Below are 22234 nucleotides of genomic sequence, written 5' to 3'. Positions count from 1 at the left end.
CATCAGACTGCTAAAAGTAGAAACTGTGTCACATCACATCCTCGCCAATTATCAGTCAAGCTGTTTAAGAGGTTCCAGGCAGCTAGATCTGAGCAAATGGGGCTATGGCTTTACACAAATACTATGGAGGCCGTAACTAGAAAATAGTGGAGCCTTTTGTAGAAGTAGCTGAGAGCAAACTGACCCACAGGACAATGATGTCTGAACAAATGAGGACCCACCAGAGCTAATGGTGCTGTGAAGCTGGCAATGTGGAAAACCAACCTTTTGAAGCCGGATAACTGTGACAGGAAGGACAAAGAACCTCCCAGCTCACCAGAGCTGGCCAATGCTTGTCTGACCAGAGTGAAATGATGATGGAGGAACTGAAACCAGTGGAAAAGTATTGACTCCTGTGAGTTTCCTTGCTGGCTGTGAGCTTTCTCAGAGAGGGCCAAGCCAGCTGGTGGAACCCTTAAGCAGGAATAGGGTGTGGGAAGAGATCTGACTTCCTTTCCTAGCAGTAAGTTGATTTGGATCAGATAAAACATAACATGAAACTGCACTTTAAAAACTATCCAAGGTGACACTGCCCTTTGCAGCTGCGAGGCTCTGTGGGTGATCCATTAAATGCTCACACCACTCAGAGTAACATCTGCACAGAGAACAGAGAATCTACTGCATCAGCATGAAACTGCATGGTGGGAGAGGACGTTCTCATTTCTCAGCTGGGGAATAACAACTCCATTTTCAGCCCTTGCATGGGTTGAAGGCACTAATTAGACTGGTGGTCTCGGCTGCCCGGCTCTCCAGCCAAGAACCTCTGTGGGTCGGTGCGGCGCCATGGCCGCGGTAAGGACGGCAGGCCGCGAGCAGACTCCCCCCCACACACAGCGCTGGAGCAGCTGTAATCTAGGCACTGCATGTGTGGGGCGGGCGGGCAGGCAGGCAGGCAGGCAGGCAGGGAGGGAGAGAAGGCAGCGCGGCCCTGGGCTGACGCGTTATCTGAAGGAGCAGAAGGCCACGGCGGACTGCCGCCGCCTCAGCGCGTTCTGCACGCCATTGCCACCGCCGCCAGCGCCCGCCTGACCTCGGCGGGGCTCTGTGGAGAGAACAAAAGGAGCCGTTGGAAATGCAGGTGGGGAGCACACGCTGCTTCGAAAGGGGCATGTCAGAGAAGACGCACGGCTGTGAGGACAAAACCACTTCCCTGCCCAACTGCTCCTTCCCGCCCCATTTCAATCCCGCTCCCCTCCCCGCCCGGCCCGGCCCGCCGCCATTCCTCTGCCCAGCTGCCCCTTCTCCTCCCCCCTCCCCTCAGCGTTGGTCTCCTCCGTGCCCTGGCCAATGACAGCTCACGGTGCCGGTGAACGAGTCGCCCGAAGCCAATGAGCGCCGCCCTTCCCACGTGGACAGGCGCGTGACACCGCCCTCGCGAGCGCCGCGTCCTTGTTGGCGGGTGAAACCTTCCGCAACGCTCCCCGCGGGGGGGGGGAGCGTCCTGAGCCGCTCCGGTCACGTGGGGTGGCCGCGCCCGCCGGAGGGGCGGCCGCGGCGGATGTACACCATATAGTCCCTCCGTAGCTGTGCACCATAGAGTCCCTCCGTGGCTGCTCTGTCCTGGAGCCGTGGTTTTATGTCGGCGGCTCCTGCGTTTAACCCGTAGCAGAACGACAGGAGAGAAGCCTAGAAAGACAGGTCACAGGCCGATAGGCGCTGGAGAGAGGCAGGTGACGCTTGGCGGAAGGACACCTCGCTAACGCATCTGGTCTGCCTCAAGGCGGCTCGTATATAAGGGCTGCGCGCAGGTGGTGCTACCTCATTGTGTGCCTGACGCCGAGAATTGAGGTTGTGTCGCAGTGCGTGTGCGGAACGCCTCCCCGCGCGGCGCGGACCCGAGCAGCCCCCCTCCCCTCGCCGCCATGGCTCTTTAAGGCGGCAGGGCCAGCGGCGGCATCGGCCAGTGCAGCAGGCGCAGCAGCAGCGGCGGCGGCCCCAGCACATCCCCGGCATCTGCAACCATGGCGTGAGTATTGTGTGTGAGGGATGGCTGCTCCCTCTCCTCTGTGTTCATAGTCACCTTCTTACCCCCTTTAAGTGGGCTTCTGGGGCGGGTTTATTATCTCTGTGGTAATCGGTGGTATCTCACGGGGGGCGGGGGGAGATAACCTAGTTATACCAAAATAATATATAAAACACTTGTGTATACCAAAATGGGTACGGGGAGAAGGGATCTTTGTGGGGCTCAACATCCCGAGGGCGGCGGGTGTCAGAAATGGCAGGAAATGCCACTTCGGAATAAGTTACGAGGAACGTCCGTATCTCCTTTCGTTCAAGAAACCTCGATTCCAAAATGCTTAACTTATTTTTATTCATGGGCGCTTCGTGGAAAAAAACCAAACAAAAGCAGTTTTCTTCTCGCCTGCAAGGGGAAATGCTGTACGTAGTGGAAAATGGGCCACTGGAGGTACTGGGGTTTTGAATACCAGTACCGCTCTGGTTTATAGTCAGGAGTAGATAAACGAGGGCTGTTACCAAGCTGGCAGCAGTGCTAATATAAAATAACGAAGTACTGTAGCCTTGAGCCTGCCCTGGGCGCGAATGAGCCCTGTGAAGGGTGGGCGGCTGGCTGCGGTCGGTGCCGGAACCGCGGTGGAAACGTGGCACGGCACAAAATGGCGGCGAGCTCGCGAAATGGCGGCGGGTGGGCGGGGCCCGTCCCTGTCCGGGCATGAGGGAGGCGGGGGACGCGCAGCTGGAGCCCTTGCCCGGCTTTATTCGGTCTGCGGCACGGGAAGTACCACCGTGTATCCCAAGTGTCACAGATTTAAAGGGCTACTATGTTGGTCAAACCCGGTACTGATGAGTTTAAGTTCTGTTGGCAGGTTTTTCACGGCATCGCACAGCAGCATTGCTGTAGTCGACGAAAAGACCCTCTACTTGACCACATCCTTTGACGTCAAAGCATTAAAAACTGACGAAGATGAGCTTCTTGAACAACGAGATGCTGTTGGGGGATTCAATATCCCCCTTCAGCCAGCCGTGTTCGGTGGCTGAGGAAAGTCTGGGACTCCTAGATGACTACCTGGAGGTGGCCGAGCCCCTCGGTTCGCATGGGTTCTCCAGCGACAAGGCTAAGGCAGTCTCCTCCAATTGGCTTGCTGTGGACAGTTTAGGCAACACCATAGATAGCAGCCAGGGTAAGTTATTATTTACTTGCACAAAGTGCATCAGTTATAGTGGTATATAATAGTTTAATAACGTTCACGTTAAAAATAAGTTGCTAGGTTTTCATAAATGTGAAGGCAACCTCACATGCATTACCTCCGCTTGAAAAGTGTGTGCACTGTGCTTCTTACACAATATAGAATTGCTGGTTATGGTGAAGTGACACTTGTGTTGCCTTTTTAGTAACATACCAGTTGCTAATGGTACTGTTTCCTGGCAGAGGTCACAAGAAAAAAGCATGGTTGTGTGTTTCAGACGTCCCTGAATTCTTCTGGTCTTTGAGTAAGAAGGTTGGAATGTCGCAACAGCTGACTTCTTACATTGTACCCTGCAGTCTTTGACTGCTCAGTGGCAGGGTATTTTCTCTGATGGTGTATTCTTCTCATACCAATATAAGAGAAGATGCTAAATAATTATGAGCTGCTAGATGATTTTCAAAAGCTTGAGTTGTGTTGGTTGATGGTTTACTTGACGTGGTTATTGTTCCGTTGTGCAGAGGATGCCTTCTCTGGCATGGAGTGGATGGTGGAGAAGATGGATCTGAAGGAATTTGATTTCGATGCCCTGTTAGGTATGGAACATCTGGAAGCCACCGTCTCACCAGACGAGCTGATTGCCACGTTGGAAGACACGTGTGATCTCCTATTTAATGCTACCATCCAGGAATTTCGCAACAAAGAACTTCCACTGATAAACGACCTAATCAACCATGTCCCCGAATCTCCAATTGCAGCAGATCCAATGGCCCCATTGGCTTCTGCTTCCCTTTGGTCTTTTCCCCTCTCCCCAGGGTCTCTGACTTCCACTCCAGACCACTCATTTAGTTTAGAACTAGGGAGTGAAGTGGATGTTCTGGAAGGAGAAAGAAAGCAGGAGTGCCCTGCTGTTGTGGTAGTGATCACCAAGTCTGAGAAAGAGGAGGAGAACCATTCTGATGATAGTGGAATATGCATGAGCCCAGACTCCTACCTGGGAACCCCCCAACATAGCCCCACCGATTCAGTCAGATCCCCCAATGGCAACCAGTTGCCTACAGATGCCAGCTGTGGCTCTGTGCGGTCCAAACCTTACGATCATCCTTCAGAGAAGGTAGTGTCAGCAAAGGTGAAAGGAGAAAAGAAAATAGATAAGAAACTGAAAAAGATGGAGCAGAATAAGACTGCTGCCACACGTTACCGGCAGAAAAAGAGGGCAGAACAGGAGGCACTGTCTGGGGAGTGCAGAGAGTTGGAGCAGAAGAACCAGGCTCTGAAGGAGAAAGCAGATTCCCTTAGTAAGGAAATTCAGTACTTGAAAGATCTGATAGAAGAGGTCCGCAAGGCCAAGGGCAAAAGAGGTAGGGTCCCTGAGTAGTCAGCAGTGTTGATGTGCATGTATATAAGCTTAATGCTAAAGCTGTGTATTGCTGTCTAATAAATAATTTTGTAGTAAATGTGCAATTATGTGAGATTAATGGGTACATGTAAAACAAGATTTGCGCCACACCTGGGTGCAAGTACAAGCACAGTCATCTCTTGGGTGTCTAGCAGTGAAGGTGGAATGGCACCCCTGCTGCTTGTTCTGCTGGGCAGTGGATGCAGTGCAAGTGCACAAAGTGGTTTGAGTGCTTAATAAAGTGTCTCAGTTGAACTGCCTCCCTCTAGTTTCCATATATACTAAAATGGGTCATACAGGGGTACCTTGGATTTTTCAGCAGTAGATATATAAGCCCATTTAAAGAATTGATTTGGGAGAGTCACTGGAAAATACAAGACACAAGGTCAGTGATGTTGCATGGGGGAGGGCGTTGTTTTTGGACTTGAACGTTGTCTTAGAAGAATAGTTCAGTGTCCAAAAAAAATTGCAGACGTTTCTAAGAAACATGCAGCTTGCTGGGAGACAAGTAGTGGCAGGGTTCAAATGCACTTTGATTTGTCATGTCTCTATGGGTCTCTGCCTCAAATGGCAGGAGGTGTTTCCTTGCCCTAGCTGATGGAGTTAGGGTGGGGGCTGCCCTCACACTGTGTGTGTGAGGTGGGCCAAATGGGCAGGGTTACTGTAGCACTCTTACTGATGGAAGACACTTGTCTACCAAAGTAAAGATCTGGATGTTTCTTCAGCCACCCACTGACAAGTCAAATTTTAAGGTGTAAACATAAATTTGATTCCTACCAAGGCTGCAACTTGATTGCAGCTCTAGTCCTGACTAAGCTGCTGTGGTGAAGGTGCTGGTGTGCTGGAGCAGCATCTGTCTGTGGAGGTGGCAGAGTTGCTTCAGATTTGGGATGTGCTGTTTTCAACTATTTTGTGTGTTAAGGGCTTTTTTTGGCCACTGATATCCCCATTTAACAGCACCTAATTGGCATGTGGACGTGTATGCCTGTTCCTGAGGAGCTGATTCCTTCTCACTTGCACTGCCATGGCTCAGTGAGCTACCCAGCTTGGGCACCTGGACATCCCAGCCTGGCTGGCACATGCACACAGGGTTCCAGCCGATGCTGGAGTGGGGAGGGAAAAGGCCTTAAAAGGTGTTAGAAAATGCTTTGTCCAGGTGCAGCTTGGTGGGGGTCATGGTTTCTGACACTTGAGCTCCTTCTATCCTCGAGTTGGGCTGCAAGTCCTCCAGCCCTCCTTGTCCAAGCCATTAGCTGATCGTGGGACAACAGCCATGTGCCCAGGGACCTTCTGTGCAAGGGCTCCTCCAGCAGGCAGGTGAGGCAGGTAACTGCTGGCAGCACGAGGGCTGAATGAGCCAGGCCCTCTGTGGTGTCTTGACCTGTCCATACTCATAGCAGGTGCCCAGGTGACGTGGATGCCATTTAAAGCGAGAAGGTTCCCTGTCAAGAGTTAGGGCTCATGCCACACTGAAAGTGGTGTGGGTAACGAAGACCCTCCCCTTGGGTTTAATGGGACGAGTTCCCCGTGTTTGAGTAGTCTCTCACCACCTGGGTGAGGGCACTAACTGCCATGTGCTGTATGGGATGCACTGCAAACTGGTAGGCATGCCAAGGTCCTGCTTTAAGTGCTGCTTTGTTCTCCAGAGCTTACTGGAGATTGTGTGCAGGGACAAGGGACTGTTGTCTTTTGGGAGGAAGACAAACGTAATAGGTTTCCTTCAGATCAGCTGGACTTGCCAGCCTGGGAATGGGGATAATTAGAGGCAGAAAAGCCCAATAAGCAGGATAGGCTTTCCCTTGATGAGTCAAATCTGCAACTGAGGTGACAATGTACTTAGTCTCAACTGAGCCACAGAAAACATGGTAACTGGTATGAGTGCATGGAAAACCTCTCTATACCGATCCCCCTTTCCCACCACAGGGCGACCACTTACTTCCCTTAGAGCCATAGCAACACCTGCTTAAACTTGGCAACAGCCAGGGCTGCAGGGGCAGTGGGTGTGTTCTGCAGCCCTTACTCAGTTCTTCCAAAGCCTAGAAAGATAGCTCACTTATCCCTACAACACGGTGTAGGGATAGGCAGTGCTGTCTGTGAGCCCCCCCGGCTAAAATCAATTTTTCTTTGAGTCCATGCTCTGCAGGCAGATGAGGGAGTGTCTGTGCTGGCCAGTAAATACACGATTCTGCTTTCTACTGCCCACCAGAGAGTATGTAGCTCCAATTTGCCAAATTACATTCACTCCAGGGAAGGAAGATCAGAGCTGGAAGAGAAAAGTAGGAATGCGTGACACATCCACGCTGCTTTGCTCTCTGTAGCCGTGTGTGTGTTTTATAGAACTCCTTGTAGGAGAATCAGGAACCTGCCCTTGAAGAGCAGTCAGCATCATCCCTGCTTGCCAAGCCTCCGAGCTCGTGGCTTTGCAGATGCAGCCAATATGGCAACCTTATGCAATGCCTGCTGAAATGATGCCGTGTTTCCATACTTAGAAACTTAGTTAAGATTTTGCATGGGCTAGAGATTAAAGCTGACTCTTCCTCTGTGTTTTTTATCTAGACTTTTCTTCCAGGCTTGCGTTAGGCACAGCCGGCATCACGCCACTGGGCTCTGCAGCCCAGCAGCTTATCCAGCCTGCAGCAGGAGCCAAGGAACACCGAGGACACTGTCACATAAACTCCAGCCCTCAGGATAAAAATTCTGATAGCCTCCTGCCTGGTGACTGATTTTACATTTTGCAAACTCCGGGAGCCGTCTCCTTCCTCTCACAGCCTCACAGAACAAATGTGCCTAAATTGAATCCTTGTGGCTTGCATACAGCATGATACTATGTCCAGAAATAGATTGTAGTGCATGAAATTCAGGCTTTACCTATCCCCGGAGGAGGCCAGTTCTTCTACATCCTTGAAAACAACGGAATTCCCCCAATCTACGTTATATAAAAGCTATTTGAATCTGGAGTTGGCACAGCTGATGAGATTTCTGTCTCAGTTATTTTTCCTCTAAATTAAGGGCAGTGAAGTATACTTCACACACACAGCATGTGTGACCCTCAGGCTCCCGATCCCTTAGCAAATTTTGTACTTCATGGTAAATAGGAGTCCAGTATTCCCCCACATAACCAAACAAGCCCTGGCCATTCACTGCTCACAGAGCTGCTCAGACAACCTACAGCCCCTTCTCAGGAGGTGGTTTCTGCTGTTGTCACGATATTTATAACCACCTTCCTCTTTGCCCTACCTTTAGAGAGACCCAGGCGCTTGCACTTCTCTTTCAGAACGAAAAGAGGAAGTCATCACTGCTGACAACATCTTCACATGCCTGTGTGGAGGGTCAGATGCACCTTTGCAGCACGCTTATGGAAATAAATCCACAGCTGCAGTGTTGGAAAATGAAGAAAGAATGATGATAAAATCTTCCAAATAGCTTTTGCTCTGGCAGAAGGCCCAGAAATAGCTGCAAGGACAGCCTGTCCTTTGGGAAATGAATGCTCCTCCAGTGCTCCCAAGCTGGACTATAGAAAGAAAATGTGGGTTATACTGATTGAAACAATTTCACACAGTGGTAGTCCATTCATAGCCTTTTTGTGGGGGTGAGATATCTATACATTTTTGGCCAGAAGAATACCAGTTTTCTTTATCTTTCTATAGACTTAGGCCTTCAGGAAAAAAAGAGGATCTATATTGTTCTTCCTATAGGCATAAATTCCATCTTGTGCATACTAATTTTTTTTAGTATGGTTCAAGTAGTGTCTGGAGGATACCCCACCTTCCTCTGTCCTCCTCCTATGTTCACAGCCTTGATGTGCAATCCAGCACATAAACTCCTGTTACACTTCATTTCTAGTGCAAAGGCAGTCTTGGGGTCTTACCACGACCGTCCCTTTCTGGGCCAGAAATGCTCACTTTTGCTGACTCTCCCATTGAAATGCTTTAGGCCCTGTGAATTAACAGAGGAGTTTGGTCCCTTGACCTAGGCAACGCTATTTTGGCTCCTCAGGTATCCCAGGTATGCTGCCTTTGCATTATTTTTGGTGCACTCATGCAGTGTCACAAGCCACCGAATGAGGCTAGCTCTACCCACAGGCTCCAATTTCCCTATTACAGAGGTGCATGTTCTCCAAGCAGTGCCTAGCTGCCTCTCATTTCTCCTTCAGCTGCTCTTTTTCTCCCTTTTACACGTACACACCCTGTTAAGAAATGGCAGGGAGCGAGTTGCCAGGCACAGCAGGCACGTCAGCCTAATTTATATAGGGCAGAGAGTCTCCTAGTTCTGTAACTCCTCTGCATCTCCATTGCAGTGTGCAGGCAGGCGGAGAAAGAGCCCTAGTCATTGCCTCCCATTAAAGGAGATAAATGATCTTGCTGGCACGCAAGCAGTGCAGCTCAGGACAGACCAGCTTGGCTGGATCACTGGTTAGCCCTGCCAACAGCTTATTCCTTCAGAAAAAGGTGCATGTAACTCTGTAGACAGCTGCAGAGCAACCTTCATGCTTTTTATGTCCCCTGCCCCCACCGGATAGTGGCTGGCACTGTTAATCCTACTTAACGTAACTATGGATAGACATGCAAACCTTTAAGCTGTCTCAAACCTACTAACCCTTCAGCCTGCCTTGGCTGGAGTTCCACATTTTGAGCTGCAAGCAGACATTAGGCAGCCTGCCTTCTTTCATTTTTAGTTGAATCGATGGGTCGTTGTGTCTCAAAATAAGAAACTTCCTGTGTTGTAACTTGTATTTTCTGAGTTATTTAGGATCCTGCTGCTGTGAACCCTTTCTGCAATAACCAGTCCCTTACCTGAGGTGTTCAGGAGCCTGTCTGTGCTGCAGGGGCTGGTGCTGTGTTGATCCTCAGCAAGACTGAAATGGAAGGTAGTCACAGAAAAGAAACCAGAGGGTGAGATTTCCAAAGGTTTTTAGGACCCTTCCCCCCCCTTGGTTTTCCACCACAGCTTTTTCAGCGTTTTAAAGCTCGTTTGCCTGAGCAAGTTTTACTGTCTGTCTTTGTTCATTGGCAGCCAGGTTTCTTACCGCTTTGTCATTTCAGAGGCAAGAAATCGGTTAGTGCCCTGAGCAAACATGTTTTCTTGTTTACATTTGCTGTCGTTCCCCCTCCCAATACACATATAGCATTGGTAGTATCTGTTGTTGCTTTCTATGGTAAGGAACTGAAGTCTTACATTAGCTTGTACCCGTTGGAACAAATTTCCTTTTTTGCTTTCCATTCACATAACGAGGGAGCAATAGGCCATTAACAGGCTCGATGAATCTTATTCACACTAAGCTAGCTCAAGACTGAGCATCTGGGAACTATTCTGCTTCCTCTGAACAGTTTCCCTGGAAAGGTTCTACCACATTAATAACACTCGAGAGCTTTTATCTGCATTTATATTAAAGCTACCGCTGCCGCCTCCCATTCTGACTCCCTGCTGCGTGTGGGTGGAGATGCACTGTAAGATGGCACCCTCCTCCTTCTTCCCTAGCTCAGCTACCTCTGTTTCTACTGCAGGATGCTCAGCTGATGTCGCAGAGCTGGGAAGAGCGCCAGCAGCCTGATGAGCTCAGCCAGCACGCGGCCCTCGCCCTGCAGCAGTGGGATACGTCCCTGCGCTGCTGTTTGCAGATGCGTGGGAATGAAACGCTGTCCGGCAGGTCCAAAGGTTATGGGCTGCAGCCTGTCAGCTTCCAGTGTGGGAAACTGAGGCTGGAGGACAACCAGAAAAAGCTGCTCCTTCCCTAACCTCCTCTTCTCTCTTCCATTCGGCAGAAAAGTCTGGCTGCAAAGAACTGATAGATCACAGAATCGTAGAATGGTCTGCGTTGGAAGGGACCTTAAAGGTCATCTCTTTCCAATCCCACTGCCGTGGACAGGGACACCTTCTACTAGACCAGGTTGCTCAGAGCCCCATCCAGCCTGGCCTTGAACACTGCCAGGGATGAGTATGTTGCTCCAAAGTAGCCACCTCCTGGGGTTCCAGCACAGCAAGGGAGTTAGTTGGCATGCACTAGGCGTGGCTAGACCATCACACAGACAGCTGGGAGTACAAGGTGCTCAGCTTTAGCTCATCACCAAGCATGTTCTCCCCTCTCACTTGAAGACATTCCCCTCAGGGGCCAACACCTGTCCTTATCTACCCAGTATGCAGATGGCACTGCTCTTCTTTCCTAGGAGCTCATGCCCTGCCAGACAGGAGGAAAGTCAAGGCTGGAATATGTTTGATATTTGCCCTTGCAGATCAAGAGCCACCCATTCACTTCTGCTTGCTCTTCCTTCCTCCTACTAAATAAAGTTTCATTTACTGGAGGATACTGTTGGCTGTACAACCAAGTTTGGTTTCAAATGGCAAAATTCAGTCTGTCAGGTAGCTTCACCCTCCTCGACAACATAATGCCTGACGCACAAGCCTCAAGAAGTATGCTGATCACTTGTGTTGGCCCTAATAGTCTTTCCAGCCAGTAATGATAGCTACCATCCAACTTTAAAACTTCACTGATCTGGGTGTTATTATCCTCATGGAGAACTGCTCTGGGCCTCACTTTAAAGTTCCTCATTAACTTTGAAAGGATAGCTTTCCTGTTTGTTTATGTTTGCAAATAAACAAGCTGGGTTTTGTACAAAGAATGAACTTCATTAGCCTCCTGCTCTTTTCTGGAGCAAGGATGGTTTTGCTTTCCTCAGCCTGCAGAAGGGCCCAGGAGCCAAACAACCATAGAAACAAGGGTGTGTAGGAGGAACTGGTAGAGGAGGTGCAGGAGGTGACATGAAGGACTTCAGTAAGGCCATAGGAAATGTTAAATACTGAAGATGAAGGCTTGAAACAAAACAATACCCCAGAAATCTATCTCTTTCAATCAAGTTGTGGCACAGTCAGCTTTTTCACACAGTGAATTATCTCCATGACAGCTCCACACTGAGCTGCTTGTGTTAGGCCAGCTCACATACACTGTAGCAGACACAGAGTGCAGAAGTTTTAAAGAGACGTGTGCTGAATTCACATTTTGCTCAACTACTTTTTCAAGTAATAGCATTTCCATTCTTTTAAGAAGCTGTAGTTCTTTTTTTTTCTTTTCTTTTTTACACTTTCTAAATTTTGGGAGGAAGAACAAACTGAAAAAAATGGAATTGGCCTTTGAACTGTTCTATATTTACCACTTTTGGCTGCAGATAGTTGAACTTGATCCTATTACCAGAAATCCCCTCCCATGTGCTATTACACAATTTCCAGTACACCCACTTCAGTATATTCACTCTTTCCCCTGTCTGGACCTCATACATCTGAGTGACCTTCCCTCCCATGCAGACATGTGGGAAAGAACTCAACAGAGGAGGCACAGACACAAGAAGACAGTACCAGAAATCAGAGGGCAGGGAAGGGAATTCTTCACAGTGCTGACATCAAGCAGCTGCTGCTGCTCAGGTCAGCCAAGCCCCTTGTAAAACTTGGCATTGGTCCTTCTCCTTACCTGTTTTTTTCTGAAGAAAACACACTTCCCATCTTCTTAGGTAAGGGGCAGCAAAGGGCAGTGGCAAGAACTCCCCAGAAAGCACATTTAGAGTGGTTTAGTGAGGAAGTTTCTGGAACAACACTCCCACCTGCTGGGCCTTGTTTGTTACAGCTGGGAATTTGGCAGTAGTTTGAGAGAATACAACTTCCCTTCAACCCAGCACCACAGCCTCAGGTTCAGATTTTAACTTGATGCTGAGACTAACGTTTCAGTCACAAGCCCTCCTGGCTACAAGCTCTGGCAACATTCAGCAGGGCAGCTCTCCTGGCATGGCTAAATCTCAGTGGGATGCTGAGGTGTAAGAATCCAAAGGACAACTTTCTCTGTCTGAGAGCTCTTCCTTGGAGAGAGGGGAGACTGTAAATAGGCAAAATGGATAAGTCACCTCCATTCCAACCTGCGCTCTCTGAAGGCCTCAGCATGTCAGAGAGATGTGTCAACATGAATCAGAGAGGGCCATTCACACAACTGAGTCATCCTAAAGGAAGGAATGCTTGGATCAGAACAGTGACACAGTTTGTCTTCATCAATTGTAGCCTGTCATAATAATCACTATTACAAAGGCAAAGAGAGACAGTGTCTGCAACAATTATTTAATCAAATGACATATAAAAAGTTTTAACAATGATTGAAAGACCTGACAGGGGTTGCAATAAGAACTGAAACTGCAGGGTTTCTCAGGTTTAACAGTCTTTCAAAGCATCCTACCCTTCCAGGGATTTATTAGTGCTGGTCCAAACACTTCTCCATTCAGATACAGTACTTTATATACTCCCTGCCAAATAACACAGATAGCAGAAACCTTACATCCTGAGGAAGGGGAACAAGATTTGTATTTGGCTTGGTCCACCCTTCAGCCTTAAGAATGCAAGACTTGCTGGCTGCAGGAAGAAAATTACAAGGACAACACATCTCAGAGCCAAGAGAACCTCCATGCCTTTAGCTGGCCAGTAACAAGCTCTGCACAGATGCAGAGCTGCCCTGCAAGTCTGACACTGAAGCCCTTGCTGGCAGAAGAGCATCTCTGATGTCCCATCTCAAACATGCTGAGGAAATGTCCAGTTCTGTGTGCTGAGTGCTCAGCTGCAGAAAGACTGGAGCTGCAAGAATCCCTGTCACGTTGTTCATGGTATCCCAAAGTATTCTCTCTCAAATTTACGGAAATCTTCCTCAGTGAAGACAGTGCCTTCAGGCTTCTTCTTTTCTACCTTCTCTGGAGGCTGATCTTTGGACTTCCTGCCTCTGTTCTGAGCAAGAACCTTCAGACAATACAAAAATGAAAAAAACCAGCAGTCGTTATTATCCAGACCAAACTACAAAACAGCAATTTTCAAGCTCACCTGCAGCATCCCTGCTATTCTACAAGTACCCTGCTATATCCTGGAGTGCCTCCAAGGAGAAGTGAGAAGCAATCACCACCAATGTTACCCCGAGCAGGTCACTGGGACAACAGTACATACCAATTTGGTGTTTGGAGTCAAAGATGGAAACTTCTCTCTGTAGTAACAGTCACAGAGATAGAAATATTGATTTCAATTCAGATCTTTCTGAAACTATGACCTTCTTTTATCATCTCTCTCCACGAGACAACTGGAAAACTGAACAAGGTGGTGGAATTCCCTCAGCATTTTCTAATACATTGTCACCTTCTTTCAGAATCTCCAGCCTGAGAAACACTGGCCTAAACCATTTGGTTTGTTTATGTAAGTTAACAGCCTGTATCTCATAAAAATAGCCCAACACTCTAGCAGTGTCAGGTATCCTCTTCAACTCCTGGCATGAGACTACCTTTTGGGAAAAACCACTGGCTAAATTCTCAAGTTATGAAAAACATCATTCAAGACACTACAAAATTCCTATTACATGAACCAGCAGCATACCTGGTTCCTCATCAAAAAGCCTCCAGCTACAGAGAAGGCCAGTTTGATTGACAGTAAGGAGAAGGTCTGAACCAGGGCTTCTTTGCCAGATGAAGCTACGAAATCTTTGTTAATTAAGAAAAGCCAACAGTTGTCAGTACATTTGAGGAACCTGATCTAGCAGGTGGCATCCCTGTTCGTGGTGGTGCAGTTGGAACTGGATGATCTTTAAGGTCCCTTACAACCCAAATCATTCTATGATCTGAACTAGTATCAGAGAACAAAACAGGGGACAACACATCAACAAGAGTTTAAAGCTTACTAAGTTATTTTGCCAGTGCACGCAGAAATTCCTCAAGGCAACTTGTAAACAGAAACTTAACTTGACTCCCTTGCACAAAGTATAAAAGCTGTAAGATCCGGGGATGAGTCCCATTCATGTGTGTTCCTCAGTGGAAAGAGATTCCCAAACAGAAGTTAGTCTTACTTTTTCTGTGATGGCTTTGTCTGCAACAAGTCGTCCCTTCAACATGTACTTCAGGTTTTCTCTCAAGTGATTCACAGGCTTCTTCTTATGATACTCCTCTGGGACAAAGCAGAGTGGGATAAAACACATCAGCTGCTCATCCAGGCAGCTCACAAGGAGACACACAGGCACAGCGAGGCACCGGGATAAAGCCACGGCTACAGCTCGGGGGTAGGGGTGCGCCCACAAATCAGGCTGTGTTTAAGTGACACCAAAAGGGCATCCGGGAGGAGGGGAAGGGATGGGATACAGCGACCGGCAGGGTGGCTGCGGGACGCCCCAAGGGCACCCGGTGCGAGGGCTGTGGAGAGGCCGGGACTCACCTATCGCCGACTTCACGACTCTCCCCTTGACCGTGGCCTTGTTCCTGCCGGGCTCAGGGGCCCTCTTCCTCCGCCTCGCAGCGCCCACCGCCCTGGGGCCATCCCGAGCCCGCTGGGCTTCCGGAGGCGCCTTTCCCTGCCCTTGAAGCGGGAATAGGGACGGAGTTAGTCCCGCCGTAAGCCAGGAACCACCCGCTGCCCGCCCGCACAGCCCCCGGCCCCCGCGGCTCACCCTGCGGCTCCAGCAGCTCCAGGCCCCGCCGCAGCAGCGCCGCCGACATGGCCGCGCCTCGGCCGCGCTTCCGCCCGGCCCTCACAGCGCCCCGCTCCCGCCCGGCACCTCACAGCGCCCCGCTCCCGCCCGGAGGGACATAACAAGCTCCAGCGATGCAGTAAATCTCGCTGTCCACGGATGTCCATGTACAACGTGGCTAACTTGGCAAAAATAGGTGCCCACAGAACGGTGTTAGGCTCCTTTCGGTGGTGCCCAGAGACACGACGATGATCAATGGCCATAAACTAAAGCACGAGAACTTTCACCTCAACATGAGGGAGAATTTCGTTACGTTGAGGGTGGCAGAGTAGTGGAAGAGGCTTCTGGGGAGGCCGTGGAGTGCCCCTCTCTGGAGACAATCCAAACCCCCTGGATGTGTTCCTGTGTCACCTGTTTGAGGTGACGCTGCCTTGGCAGGGCGGTTGGGCTACATGATCTCCAGAGGTCCCTTCCAACTCTAATGATATTCTGTGATTCTGTGAATACATCAAGATTATCTCAAGTCAGGGTGTTCTCCGATGTAATATCTTTGTGTGCTTTCAAGCCTAATCAATAAGAAAGGAGACCTAATCAGTGGAAAAGGCGGCAGTGAGCATCCTTTAGTCAGGAAGGCCCTGGAAATGAAAACCTTTAAGGAGCAGTAAATTACAATGTTGTTGTATGTCAGTAGAACAGATAACAATTAGCATCCCTTACTCAAGGACATCCTGTAATTAACAAGCTTTAAGGCTGTAGTAAATCAAGATATTGAGGTATGTCTATGTACACATTGCTAACTCGGCAAAATGCTCAAGTGCAACTCAAGTATGTTCATTATGATACTAAAAATCACGCCTACAGGTCAAAAAAACCTCTGCTCAAGTGAAAGCCCTTCCCTTGAGCATGCGTAGAAGTTATCTGGGCTTATGTAACTTGTATGGAAATTACTGACCCATCATAGCAGAGAGTTTGTACATGTAAAGTTACTAACTCTGAACTTCTGTGTATTAAAAGTGGTGTGGATAGTCCAGTGGGTGTGCTTGATTTGCGGAATCAAGCACTGAGCACCCAGGCTTGTGTAACTCTGAAATGTGCTTGTTGCACACCAGGTAACAAATCCTATTTTGTGGACACCACGAGGGGCAACTGCCATCACAGGAATAATAAAAGGCCAGAAGGAAAGGGAATGGTGTCATGTTTTGTCTCAGTGAGGTCCCAAAATCCAGATTTAACTTTGTTCTAGACTCATCAGGCAGAGACGTATGCTCTGCCATAAATTGCATCTACTATTCAGGCTTACTTTAGTCTATTTGTTTAATGCTTCCTTCTCCAGTTTTCAACCCTCTAGAGACTTGATGCTAATGTCTGCTAAATTTAGCTATCATTTGAATAAAGCTTATTCAATTATAGCCAGTGCTGGCAATAACAAGCTGACGCTGGAGGAGAGAGGTTTCTTCTCCCTCAGACATGTCCTGCAGGGAGAAAGTGATACAAATGGCTCTCATTGTTTCTCATAGTAATGATTTCTAACAGGCACTGATAACAGTTAAACCTCAGTTTATTAAAAGACAGTCATTCTCTGGAAATTGGTCTCCAGCCCCTGAAGATGTCACCTCGATGCCTGTCTTTTGTTGTTCATTCTCTTCTGAATCCCTCCCTGGATGGGTCCTGGCATCCTGTGGCAGTTTCTGCTGATGGTGCTAATCCATTTTTCTAGGCAGGACTTGGTGTTTATTCCTGGCTTCAAGACTGGAGAACATTAACTGCTTGTTCAGCTTGTCGCTTTTCACTCCTAATTTTCCTTTTACAGTAAGCTGAGCTTTCTTTTTCTTTTTCTTTTTCTTTTTCTTTTTCTTTTTCTTTTTCTTTTTCTTTTTCTTTTTCTTTTTCTTTTTCTTTTTCTTTTTCTTTTTCTTTTTCTTTTTTTAATTGATTTGGAGGGCCAGTCACCGGGTATGTAAAGCAGAGCACTCCTCCATTTTCCTGTTTGTTTGTTTGTTTGTTTGTTTGTTTTATAGCTAGTGGAACATAGAGCTTGCTCAGCTCTTACTCCCTGACAGGTTTGTCCTTCTAGTTTTGTGAAAGCTCACAAAGAGGTTATTGCAGTTTTGCAAAGGAGAAGCTGAACAAGCCTTGAGTTAATAGCCTATTGGTGAAATTGAAGAAAGCAATAGAGAGTATTCTAGTCAGCAGAAAAGTTGTTATTGCTTGTATACTCAGATTATCTTTATTTTGGTCAGAGTGAGATCAATGATAGCTGCCAATGATCTTACCATGGAAAAATCATTTTCAAAAATACCTCCTCAGTTAAATGCTTTCTTTTAGGCCCTAAAATACAATTTATAGGTTCTTTGTAGCTGTTCATGGTTACGTATTGCATAGGATATTCAAGATAGCTTATTCTATCGATTAAATACTAAGTTTGTATCATTTATTAGGATTACCTAATACATTTTTACACATGCTTTGTGCCAGAATGGTGCAATCTCATAAATGCCTTATGCAGGCACCTGATGCAAAAATATCTTTGTTACCAACACTGCAAAACATGTTTAACAGATTAGTGTGGTAGAAGCTGCACTGATTTATTATTCTGTTGATGGAAAATATATACCCTTTTCTACCTCAAAAGTAAACCATTACCAAACCTCATTTCCATTTCTGTTGTACCAATTAATAAAGCTCTCGGTTATACAGGTCTCTCAGAAAATCTGACTCCCTTCTTATTAAATACTGTCAGTAGGAAGGAATTGTAATACAGGCAATGCCTCCTTTGACCAGCAGACTTGCAGTGATTTTAGTCAGCAATTACCTGCAGAATAAAGTTTAATGAGCACACAGGGGTCACTTTGCTGAGGAGGGCGGGAAAGGCACTTTCTTTAACTATATTCACAGACTCCTGCCTCAGAATCTGGTCAGGTTCTTGGAGCTGGTTAGTTCACCAAGCAGTTAAATGTGTGCGTGCTTTGTGGTGTGACGCATTCCCCAGGTTTGAATCTGTTACCAAAGATCATGGTCTAACATAGGCTATGGGTTTTTTTAACACTTTGTGAAATCATGTAGCTATTATTAATACATTATATTTCTTCAGCTCCTTTTAACAGGATCTGGCAGCTTTTCCCCGGGCCTGATCATTGGATGTTTCTTCTAACCGCGTTCTGGCTGCAGCTGTGCTTGGCCCTGCCAGACAGGGTGATTGTAACATCTGTCATGTCTCTGTCCATGTGACTTTGGTACAGCCAAGACCTGTCACGCTCCTTCAGGCAGAGGCACAGAATCTTCCCTTGCTCTTCGACTTCAATACAGAATTATGCTCACATCTTTTCCCTACACTGCTAAAAAGATAATTTTATCGATTTATATTAGGAATGTATAATTGTTTCTTGATATGAACCGACTTTACCTGTGCATTATATGTTACTTTAAGTCTGTATATATGTAGAATTTAGGCATTTGGATCACGTAGTCTCTTCTATATGTCATAAACTGTAAAATATCCTCTGCTGACCTTAGAATAAGTCAACTGCCTGTATTTGATAAATCTGCTTTATGCTGAAAACAGCATAGTAAATGGTGTATTTCTCTTTGCAGGACCTTCCATGGCTTTATCACTCTCTCAGTTATGATATGTTCCTTATGTTTTAACTATCCCTTTCTTTTACTGAGTCACTGTTGAAAGCAGTTGAGCAGACCCTGCAAATAGCTTTTTCCAGGCTAGTATGTGCTATTAAAAATTTAATGTTAGGAGACTTTGTGCCTATGTCTGTAAAAAAAAAAAAAAAAAAGAAAAAAAAAAAGGATTTAGTGATACTGTTTTAAGACCTCTACTCAAATTAAAATTTCATTCAAGATGAATAAAATTAAAATTTCATCACTTTGTAATTCCTCAAAAATCAGTTCAGTTAGCTCTTTGAAGTGCTTTGGGGACAGAATGAATGTCAAATGGTATTCATTTCAATGTAAAATATCCAAATAAATCACCATCTTAGAGCCTGAATAATCTGAGTTTGGATGGCAAAATCCACAGGTACTGCATTTCAGACTGAGAATGTCTTTCCTTATGAGAGTTAAGCTGTCTTAGAAAGCTTTCTGACACTAATGTCCATGTTTTATAGCTTTCTTTAAATCTCACAGCTCAGCGGGTAGCTGGCTTTTCAATTACAAATAACCCAGCGTACAGATTAGCTGGAGTTTTAAGTAACTTCCATACGTGAATATTATCAGTTCACTTTCTGCTTGTTTTCTTACACTGTCAGAAAATGGGAATTTTTCCTGTTTGAATATGTTGATAGAGTTTCTGGTTCATCTTGGAGTGACCTCCCTGTTATTCTTGGCTTTGGGAGATGTCTGATTGGTTTGTTCCACCTTCTTATTCTGTACTGTACGCTAATAAAGATGTAACTGATGTTCATGTCTAATCATATTGCTGTCAGTGGCAGTTCATAACAGCTGTTTGTTTGCTCTTTATGTTCCAGCTTCCGGATTCAGGAGGTTACACAGGAGGCTCGGTCTGAAGGAGCACTGTGAAGAATGTGAGAAAACAGAAACTGAGGGCAGCATTAGAAGTAAAATATAACAATCACAAGCAATTATTTAGTTAAAGGCTTTTTAAAAAAGCAATCTTATGATTTGGGGAAATGGGATCCTGATGTTTGAACACTTGGTGTTGTCCACACTGACACATATATCTGTATATTCTCTTCCAAAATGAATCAGACCAATTTTCGAGATGATTTATAAGCTTTAAGCAGCTGTCCAATTTTACCAGTTCCCACATTCTGTATTTTCTCTTGAACAGCAATATCTAAAGCTGCTGCCATTAATATTTAGCTGTGTTTGCTGACTTGAAGCAGTTTGTGTTGTGGTCACCATTCCTACAAAGAGCCATGGATCACTGCCTGCCCTGTACATCGAGTGCATAGGAACCTTTGTCCTTTAACTGTGTGACATGCCTTTGAAAAGCAATTTGACTTTCCATCCAACTGAATTTGAACAAGGGCTGGGCGGTGCTTTGATTCATACTCTTGCATGGATAAGTGTCTAGTTACTTTAGATGGACAGAAAGTCTTTTACTCTGATTTTTTTTTAATCCTCTTTCATTCACTTTTTAGTGACCTGTTCCAGATCACCAAGAGTTTGGCTCGGCCTTACACAGCTTCTGCAGATAATGTTGGTGCAGGTTAAGATTGAATCAGCTTCCCACCACACTAAATGCTGCAGTAAGAAATGAACTCTGTCCCTGAATGAGACAAGAGTTAGTATCCTCCTACACAGATGAGATAAGGACTCACAAAGATTAAGCAACTCTCAACATATACTTGTTCTCCATCTGTTTTTTTTTTGCTCCAAATGGGAAGAGAACAAGCATCAATAGCTCTGCTGATGCTCTAGGAGCCCACTTCATAGACAGAGGTAATGTTTTTAAGAACATAAATGTTTTATTTGGAAAAAAACCAACAAACAAGTCCTTCTTTAGGGCTTGGAATACCAGAAGAAAGCACTTTGCTAGTAGTATTTTTGCATATAATACGGAGTTGGTGTCACAAGGTTTTTGTGGTCAGAAAAACAGGCATCCAGACTCACAAAAATGCCTGAATATCCAGTGTCCTCATGCTTTCTATTGTTCCCTGAAGGGAATATTATTTTAAGAAGGGCATCTACTGGTCTTGTATACCTCCTAAAGTGGAGCAGGCAAAATGGGTCTGCAGCTGGAGGGGAACTATTTCCCTCTCTGTTTCCCACCACTATCCTTAAATGTCCAAAGGAATAAGTACTAGAAGGATCTCAGGGCTCAGAGTGATTGACTTTTCCCTGTTCCTTCTGTGGGCCATAGACATGAGTCTTCCTCCTGATCTCCCTACCTACTTCATTCCTACAGGACAGGCTCATGGAGAAAGTGACAGTCCTTACTGCCACTGTTTCCCTCGGTCTAGAAGGTCAAAAGCTATCCTTCTGTAGTTGCTTTTCCTTTTCCCTAAAAAACTGAGAAAAGAGGATAAAGATCCTTTGGTGGAGCAGGGGTGGGACTCAGTGAACAAAAGGTAGGGGAGCTGTGGACCAGGAACTGCTAAATGCTGGAAAATGGATGTAACAGATGGTGGACAAGGGCAAGTGGCACAGGAAGGGCTTGAAGTGAATAGAAGTTTGCCTTAGGGATTACCAGGCTGAATGCTATGCATTATAGAAAGGTGGGGAAAGCATGGACAACACCTACTGCCATATGTGCATACTGGGGGTTATGGAATAACTTGAGAGCTTTGGGCCCCTATCTTGTTTTTTAGGGGATTTTGTTGTTTGTTGTTTTGTTGTTTGGGGTTTTGTTGTTGTTGTGGTGGTTTTTTGTTTGTTTGTTTGTATGATGTGTGTGGGTGTTGGATTATTTTTGTTTTTGTTTTGGGTTTTGATTTTGTTTGTTTTGTGGCTTGTTTTTTTTTTTTTTTTTTGGGTGGAGCTTTTTCGGTGGTTTGGTCACTGGCAGTGCTAGATCAGCACAACTTCCAAAAGTTATGAATTGGTTGGTAGAAGCCTTTGAAGACTCTTCCAGGACATCTTCTTGTGTTATTTTGGAAGTTTACAGCTAGTGATGAGCTTGATGAGACTTACACTTCAGTTACCAGCATCTGAGCCTCCAACCTTACCAGGACTTTTGTTTTCCTTTTAAATCAGCTTCAAGCAGGTGGACTGTTACCTGTTGACTTTAGTTTTTTTCTTTTCTTGCCTCTGTATTTCAGCCTATCTTTTTTTTGTCCTTTTGTGCTTCTAGAATTACTCTTTCCTTTTTCAATTGCACATTGAGCTCCCTCTCTTGACATTTGACCTTCTTGTATTTCATTTTTGGCGTTCAAGTTACTCTTTATTCCTTCCTTACATTGTTTGGTTTGCTCTTTGTTGCTTTCTTTTGAGTTCAAGTCAGAAATATAGATATTCCATGTCAGAATCTGAGAAATTCACCCTGAAAAATATTAGCCTGCTGAATACACAGGAAACGAACAAAACTTGAAACCAGGATTTTGAGACAAGGTTTGGTGCATAATATTTTTTCACTAGAGGGATTTATAAAAAGGCAGTGGTGTTTCTCAATTCTGAAAGTATTGTGGCCTTTGATGAAATAAAGCCTTGTTTCTTCCAGGAAAGATGTATTTTATCCTGGTTACGATGCAATTAATGATTTCTCATGTAAAGAGCTTGGAA

General features: G+C 46.2%; 3 protein-coding genes across 3 annotated transcripts in view; 1 reads left to right on the top strand and 2 right to left on the bottom strand.

Moving 5' to 3' along the window:
• The window catches only part of RPL3 (ribosomal protein L3), a 263879-nt gene that overhangs the window by 116636 nt on the left and 125009 nt on the right, over positions 1–22234 (bottom strand). The window lies entirely within an intron of this gene.
• Positions 1602–4646, top strand: ATF4 (activating transcription factor 4). The gene is made up of 3 exons (XM_050324176.1): positions 1602–2005; positions 2865–3179; positions 3704–4646. Exons 2-3 carry the CDS (start codon positions 2963–2965, stop codon positions 4558–4560), a joined length of 1074 nt encoding a protein of 357 aa, XP_050180133.1. The 5' UTR covers positions 1602–2005; positions 2865–2962; the 3' UTR covers positions 4561–4646.
• Positions 12662–15090, bottom strand: RPS19BP1 (ribosomal protein S19 binding protein 1). Its single transcript, XM_050324182.1, has 4 exons — positions 15023–15090; positions 14791–14931; positions 14429–14526; positions 12662–13341 (listed from the first exon to the last, which is right to left on the bottom strand). Exons 1-4 carry the CDS (start codon positions 15069–15071, stop codon positions 13207–13209), a joined length of 423 nt encoding a protein of 140 aa, XP_050180139.1. The 5' UTR covers positions 15072–15090; the 3' UTR covers positions 12662–13206.

This window comes from Myiozetetes cayanensis, unplaced genomic scaffold (assembly GCF_022539395.1).
Source record: "Myiozetetes cayanensis isolate MyiCay16 unplaced genomic scaffold, myiCay2020 scf3, whole genome shotgun sequence".
Lineage (NCBI taxonomy): Eukaryota > Metazoa > Chordata > Aves > Passeriformes > Tyrannidae > Myiozetetes > Myiozetetes cayanensis.
This window is presented reverse-complemented; position numbering and strand designations above follow the sequence as displayed.

Excerpts from the sequence above, each read along its gene's own strand:
- ATF4 (XM_050324176.1), top strand. The coding sequence starts at position 2,963 with ATGAGCTTCTTGAACAACGAGATGCTGTTGGGGGATTCAATATCCCCC. Across the intron at positions 3,180-3,703 it reads CACCATAGATAGCAGCCAGG|AGGATGCCTTCTCTGGCATG; the intron begins GTAAGTTATTAT and ends TCCGTTGTGCAG.
- RPS19BP1 (XM_050324182.1), bottom strand. The coding sequence starts at position 15,071 with ATGTCGGCGGCGCTGCTGCGGCGGGGCCTGGAGCTGCTGGAGCCGCAG. Across the intron at positions 14,527-14,790 it reads AGTCGTGAAGTCGGCGATAG|AGGAGTATCATAAGAAGAAG; the intron begins GTGAGTCCCGGC and ends GCTTTGTCCCAG. Across the intron at positions 13,342-14,428 it reads ACAAAGCCATCACAGAAAAA|GTTCTTGCTCAGAACAGAGG; the intron begins GTAAGACTAACT and ends TATTGTCTGAAG.